The 6000-nt window shown below is 41.2% G+C and overlaps 2 protein-coding genes across 2 annotated transcripts; one reads left to right on the top strand and one right to left on the bottom strand.

Moving 5' to 3' along the window:
• The first annotated feature begins 2017 nt into the window (after positions 1-2017).
• LOC129728453 (uncharacterized) lies at positions 2018-3130 on the top strand. The gene is made up of 3 exons (XM_055686897.1): positions 2018-2083; positions 2148-2312; positions 2378-3130. Exons 1-3 carry the CDS (start codon positions 2018-2020, stop codon positions 2708-2710), a joined length of 564 nt encoding a protein of 187 aa, XP_055542872.1. The 3' UTR covers positions 2711-3130.
• Positions 2644-3729, bottom strand: LOC129729568 (ATP-dependent Clp protease proteolytic subunit, mitochondrial). The gene is made up of 2 exons (XM_055688237.1): positions 3564-3729; positions 2644-3507 (listed from the first exon to the last, which is right to left on the bottom strand). Exons 1-2 carry the CDS (start codon positions 3603-3605, stop codon positions 2869-2871), a joined length of 681 nt encoding a protein of 226 aa, XP_055544212.1. The 5' UTR covers positions 3606-3729; the 3' UTR covers positions 2644-2868.
• Between the last annotated feature and the right edge of the window lie 2271 nt (positions 3730-6000).

The following is a 6000-nucleotide window of genomic DNA, read 5'->3' on the forward strand; positions in this document are numbered from 1 at the left end:
CTCGCCGTAGACCTCTAGCGTTATGTCGTCTGCAAAGATCACAACCCCTGCAGGGAACTTGAGTTTCAACACCCCGTCATACATGACATTCCAAAACACCGCTACCAGGATAGGTTTCTGCGGAACTCCTGCGGTAATTGGGACGCACTTCTGTCCCTCCTCCGTGTTGTAAACAAAAACTCGATTCTGGAAGTAACTTTCAGACATAAATGCTCCTGAGTGCAAGCGCTGTGTAGTCCCAATTGGCGCTATTGAATGCATTCTTCACGTCAAGCGTGACGATTGCGCAATAGCGCAGGCCCGTTCTCTTGCGCTGGAATGCTACCTTCGCCGTCGAACGGAGAGGATAGCATCCAGCGTGGACCCGCCCTTCCGGAAACCGAACTAGTTATTTGTCAGACCGCTTACACCCTCCGTGTACTTCACAAGTCTGTAGAGGATAATCCTCTCAAGCACCTTGCCCGCAGTGTCCAGCAGGCAGAAAGACCAATCTCTGCCGCTTCCACCTCTCTGGGAAGAGGCAGTCATTCAGGCACCTCTGCATGACTGCCCGAAATAGCCCGGGAACCGTTTTTATCGCAAACCTGATTGCAAGGTTAGGGATTCCATCTGGTCCCGGTGCTTTGCTCACCTTCAGGGAGTTGGTGATCATTCGTAATCCTTACCTCTCTCTCGATCTGGACAAGGCCGGCGTCGCTCACGGATTGGAATTTCGGCAGGTTGGCCGACCATCCCTGGTCCGTGTTTGAAATGCTGGAACTTTGGACGTGAGACTCGATTGCCGAAGTTCAAGAGCTGGTTTCGTGGCGTGGAGAGTCCACCGATGATACACTCGTGAACACTCTGCAGGCAATTGCCTCCATCGCGCTCTCTTGTCATTGCCTCTTCGAAATGCGATGTCTTCAAGTCGCGGACGGTACGTGTGTTGGTTCTACCCGTCACTTGCCACCTCGCGTTGTTGTCTACACTGTAGCAAACCGACTGGTGGTCGCTATCGCTATTGCGGTGTAGCCGTCTACCTTCCAGTTCGTGATCAGTCCTGGGATGGAGAACGTCACATCGATGATCAACTCCGCACCATTTCTGCTATATGTACATTTGGTCCCAACGTTGGCCGAATCTAAGTTGAGCTTTGAAAGAGCCTCCAACAGGCTCTGACCCCTCTGGTTCGTAGAGTGACTTCCCCACTCAACAGGCCAAGTGATGAAATCGCTCGTCTCCACCAACGGTGTTAGGCCTGTTAGCTCCATGGATAACCATCTGGGTCGACCATCTGGGTGAACCTTTCGGTAGACCAACGTGGCAGAGACCAACTGCAGTGAAACAATCCGTTCACCTTGTCAACCGCGTTCCCTTCGTTTGAGGTTGAAACAACCTCCTGAACCGGGAACCTGCTCGTAGTCCATACGGCTGCCATACTGGACTTATCTGCAACCCAGTTACCGTTTCCGCGAGGGATGCAGGGCCGATGCAATGCAAAGCGCGTGGGGGATAAACTACGGGCCGGCAGTGGGCTCAAAATTTGGTAAAACCCTATTTTTAGTGTCGCTAACAGGAGTCAAGAAAAGGTTTTTGTAGGTGGTGTCAGTGAACGATTCTGATAAAATAAAGTCAAATTTTGAAAATTATTTTGACAAGGAAAAAAATCAATCATGAACCAAGTAAATTGACGGAGAACCAGATCCAGAGTTCAGTGCGTAAACTGTTAATACGTTTAAACTTGTTTACGATACCTAACTGGTCGGTATCACCAGTTTCATACGCCTATCTACATTCTATTGTTTTATACGGAAGCAACGTCGAATGTTTAAATCAAACAGTAAAACATTGCATGGGTCTATTGAAAAAACGCTTAATTTAAAACTCTTAATTTTCTTCCTTTGCACATTAGTATGACGAAAAATGCACAATTAAAATAATCATCAATTTTTGCGCATCATGAACTTTTGTACCGCTTAAAAGCGAACATATTTCGTCGAATAGCCGTTAGTTTCGCTATTAGTTTCGATCCAGAAACATGTTCAAGTGCTCTACACAAATAACGTTAGTTCTACTTCTACTCATTGAATCTGACTATTGTGCGGTAATTTGTATAACTATTTAATATTAATCTTTGGATGTTCATTGACGAAAACCACTTGCGTCAGCGGGTCAAAGAATTTCGAGGAGAGAAGGTAGCCACGTGCGTCACGCCCAACACCGACGACTATTCCATCGTATTTCCTAATGGCTGGAACTACTCCATCAGTAGTAACAAAGCTAACTTTTACGGCAACTTCATCATCAAAGAAGTCATCGAAGAGCCAATTGATGTAAGACAATCCAGATGGTGAGAGGTGTTCGGCACTGATTAGTAACCCATTCTATTGTCTCACAGCTTATAATCATTTCGAATCGCTGCACACTGGATATGAAAAACTGTGAACCCTTCAACAAGTTTACACTTCCACGGATTTGCACTTATCTCAATGACGAGAAGGGCGTCTTTGCTTTATTCTTCAATAGCGTGGAACCCCGTTTTCACTGTCCACTCAAACCGGGCGTTTACGAATTTAGGGATTCAGTCATCGATTTAAGCTTTTTTACAAACTTTCGCTTAGAAGGATATCGCTGGACGGCAAGCATTAAGTTAGTGTCGAAGGGTAAAATTAAAAAGGATATATTCTGTTTATATGCACAGTGTATCGTGAGTTGGGTAAGAAAGTCATGATTGATTTTAATATGCAAATTGCCATTTGATATGCAACATTTAATAAATTTAAATTTCGCCGACCTTCAGTAATGCAAAATTACATGTGCGGAATTCTAAAAACAACTCTGTTTTATTCTGGAATTATATATACCCCTATTATAGTCAATTGAGCATAATCACGAGGACTCTTCTGTTGAGGATGGCGGATGCTCTAACACAGTATCAATGATTCCTAGCTTTTGAGCTTCTTCTGGATTGAGGAACGTATCTCGTTCCATTTTAGCGTATAACACATCCGCTGCCGTATTCGTATGTTTGGCGTAAATTTCCGTGAGCTGTCTTTTTAATTTGAGAATTTCCTCGGCTTGTATTTGTATATCCGTCGCTTGACCTTGCGCCCCACCGGAGGGTTGATGAATCATGATTCTTGCGTTTGGCAGTGAGTGACGCATACCGGGTGAACCGGCCGCAAGTAACAATGACCCCATGGAGCATGCCTGACCAACACACCAGGTGGCAACAGGAGGTTTTACATATTGCATAGTGTCATAGATTGCCAAGCCGGCCGTCACGCTACCTCCCGGTGAATTTATGTACATGTGAATGGGTTTGTTACCATTTTCTGATTGAAGGAAAAGTAGTTGTGCCACTATCAGGGAGCTGAGGTCATCGTGGATTGGTCCCATTAAGCAAATGATGCGTTCTTTCAGCAGTCTTGAAAATATGTCATATGCCCGTTCCCCCCGGCCGGTTTGCTCCACAACGATGGGAACTAAATTGAGAAGGTTGCTGCTCGACGTATGCAGCGATCGTTTCTGCAACGAGGGTACTTAAGGTATTTCTCTGAAGAATAGAAATATGCAATACTTACAGCTTTATAAATATTGCTAAATAAACTGGTAATACGCATCATTTTCTAAGAGAAAGTTGTTTTCGGGGACACAACGACGTTGTAAACAAGATAAGCACTTCGTTTTATTTTGACGGAATGTCGTGCGAATCAGAGGTGCCAGCTTCTTTGTAAAAATATATTATGTGACCTAAAGATGGGCGAACTGGCCACAAATATACGAGCCGTTCATATGAACCGGTTCATAGGAAAGAGCGAACGAATGAACGCCCGAAAAAATATACGATGTATTTTGCGGTGAGAACAGTGAACGGACAATGTTTTTTATTGTAACCAAAAAACCTAAATCAACCCACCTAGCGGTCATACCCAGCCTTTCTCATTCAAACTTATTATTTGTAAATATAGATTTACATGGACGCTTCAATCCAATAAGAGTATATTCACTCTTTGGGTTCTGAAATATTGATGTTGTAATTGAAGTATAAAATATGAAATTTGACGTAATGTTAGTGCTTAAGAAATAGCGAAATAAAAGAAATGACTTTTAATTTCTAACAACCCAACAAACAATTTTGTTGTATAACAGCTTGTTAAGCTATAGATCAGCCGAAATCCACTGAATAATAGCTTATTAAGCTGTAAATCAACAAAATTGTTTGCTGGGAATTTCATCACGAGCGATACATGGAACGTTTAAATAATACGAAACCGCATTTAAATTATGTTGAGTCCACGTATATTGATCAAAGCAGGTATAGTTTTAAATAGTCTTTGAATTTCTTTTCGTTTCATAACTTTTGTACCACATATCAACTTCATAAGTTAGTTGTTTGTAAGTTTAAGAGATAACTCGTACGTATGACGCTAGTTATGTTGAAAAAGTCGTGTAATCTTTGAGATAATAGACTCGTTGTTTCAACAATTTAATATATAACGGTTGCTTAAGTTCGCTTATAATCGAATGAAATGAGAACGTATAGAGCAGCCGAATTATGAAACCACTTGTTCAATCATAATTCATCAGTTAACCCTTAACTAGCCCGCTCATCTGATATCAATATTGTTCAAATCGGTTGTGTAGTTTCTGAGATAATGAAGTTTCGTGACTTTCACATATCGATACATTACAGACGAAGTTACAGTCCGATTATAGTTAAATTCAATAGGATGTTATGAGGCAGCTGGACCTCTCATTCGACACTAATTTAGTGAAAATCGGTGAAGCCATCTCTGAGAAAAGTGAGTGAGTTTAAATAGTCTTGTAAATATTTTACTTTTCATAGCTGGATTTCACATTTCTAAACATAACAGACAAAGTAATAATCCGATTGCAGAAAAATCAATAGGGTCTTATGGGGCAACTAGACCTTCCATTTGACACCGATTTTATGAAAATCGGTCCAGCCATCTCTGAGAAACATGAGTGAGATTAAAAAGTCTCGAGAACACGTTTCTTCCCATAACTTTTGAACCAGAAAGGCAAAGACATGGTATGTTTACTGTAAGCTTGAAAACGATTTTTATCATTACCTAGTTAACAACGTTTTTCGTTGTTGCATCTACCACCGACAATATTTTTACCATGAAAAACATTGTTAGTGACTTCTCAATATATGGGGAAAATGCCTGAAAAAATGCTGTTAAGATACATAACAACACCCCTTTTTCATGGTAAAAATGACAACAACAATGTTTTTTATTGTTCTGAACAGTGATATTTAATGTAAAATTGATGTATTTATTATGGTATAACTATGTACAATTACTGCAACTTTTAAGGTTTTTTTGATATTATTTTTTTCGCGCGACTCAAAAAATGAACCACGGTTCTTTGAGCGCACCTCAACCACAGAGAACAGACATTCATGTTCATATAAAGAAATTTGAAAATCGTGTGTAAAAATTCGAATCCAAATACATTAATACACTAACGACATCTGTCTTGTGGTGCCCCAGTTGCACTGCATTAATATTGCTGTATCGATATTTTATCGATATCTGTGGTTGGTTTTTAGGTGACGCGAGCGCCACATAGCGGGAGCATTACCACTTACTGTTAAATGACGGTTGCAAGTTTTTACACATCTTCTGAAAATAAGATGAACGTCTGTTCTCTGTGCCTCAACTGCTGATTCGTTAGAAAGTGAAAGTTTACGAAACAACACAAGTCAACCCGTAGGTACGTTAATCTTTGGGAGCTATGAGTCGGTAGTTAGTAAAGTGATTACGGGCCATAAAAAAGCAAACAGCTCGCCCGTTTTGATGTGATATTTACCATAACGCTGAGCAGCATGTCTTATCTCTTATGTATAGGCTTACTATTCAGCATAGCTCTTAGAAAAGAGCCATTTTGCCCACCATTGACCATTGAGTTCGTCTAGATGTTAACGTTTGAAGCAGGCCTTGGATGTGACTATGCTACTGCACTCGGTTTGTATGCGACATAATTTTGGGT

Source organism: Wyeomyia smithii, chromosome 3, assembly GCF_029784165.1.
Source record: "Wyeomyia smithii strain HCP4-BCI-WySm-NY-G18 chromosome 3, ASM2978416v1, whole genome shotgun sequence".
Taxonomy (NCBI): Eukaryota; Metazoa; Arthropoda; class Insecta; order Diptera; family Culicidae; genus Wyeomyia; species Wyeomyia smithii.

What these genes read in the sequence shown, in the direction of transcription:
- LOC129729568 (XM_055688237.1), bottom strand. Translation starts at nt 3,605, where the DNA reads ATGATGCGTATTACCAGTTTATTTAGCAATATTTATAAAGCT. An exon ending in TTAGCAATATTTATAAAGCT is followed by an intron (nt 3,508 to 3,563) that starts GTAAGTATTGCA and finishes CCCTCGTTGCAG; the next exon opens with AAACGATCGCTGCATACGTC.
- LOC129728453 (XM_055686897.1), top strand. Translation starts at nt 2,018, where the DNA reads ATGTTCAAGTGCTCTACACAAATAACGTTAGTTCTACTTCTACTCATT. An exon ending in TTGAATCTGACTATTGTGCG is followed by an intron (nt 2,084 to 2,147) that starts GTAATTTGTATA and finishes CACTTGCGTCAG; the next exon opens with CGGGTCAAAGAATTTCGAGG. An exon ending in TCATCGAAGAGCCAATTGAT is followed by an intron (nt 2,313 to 2,377) that starts GTAAGACAATCC and finishes ATTGTCTCACAG; the next exon opens with CTTATAATCATTTCGAATCG.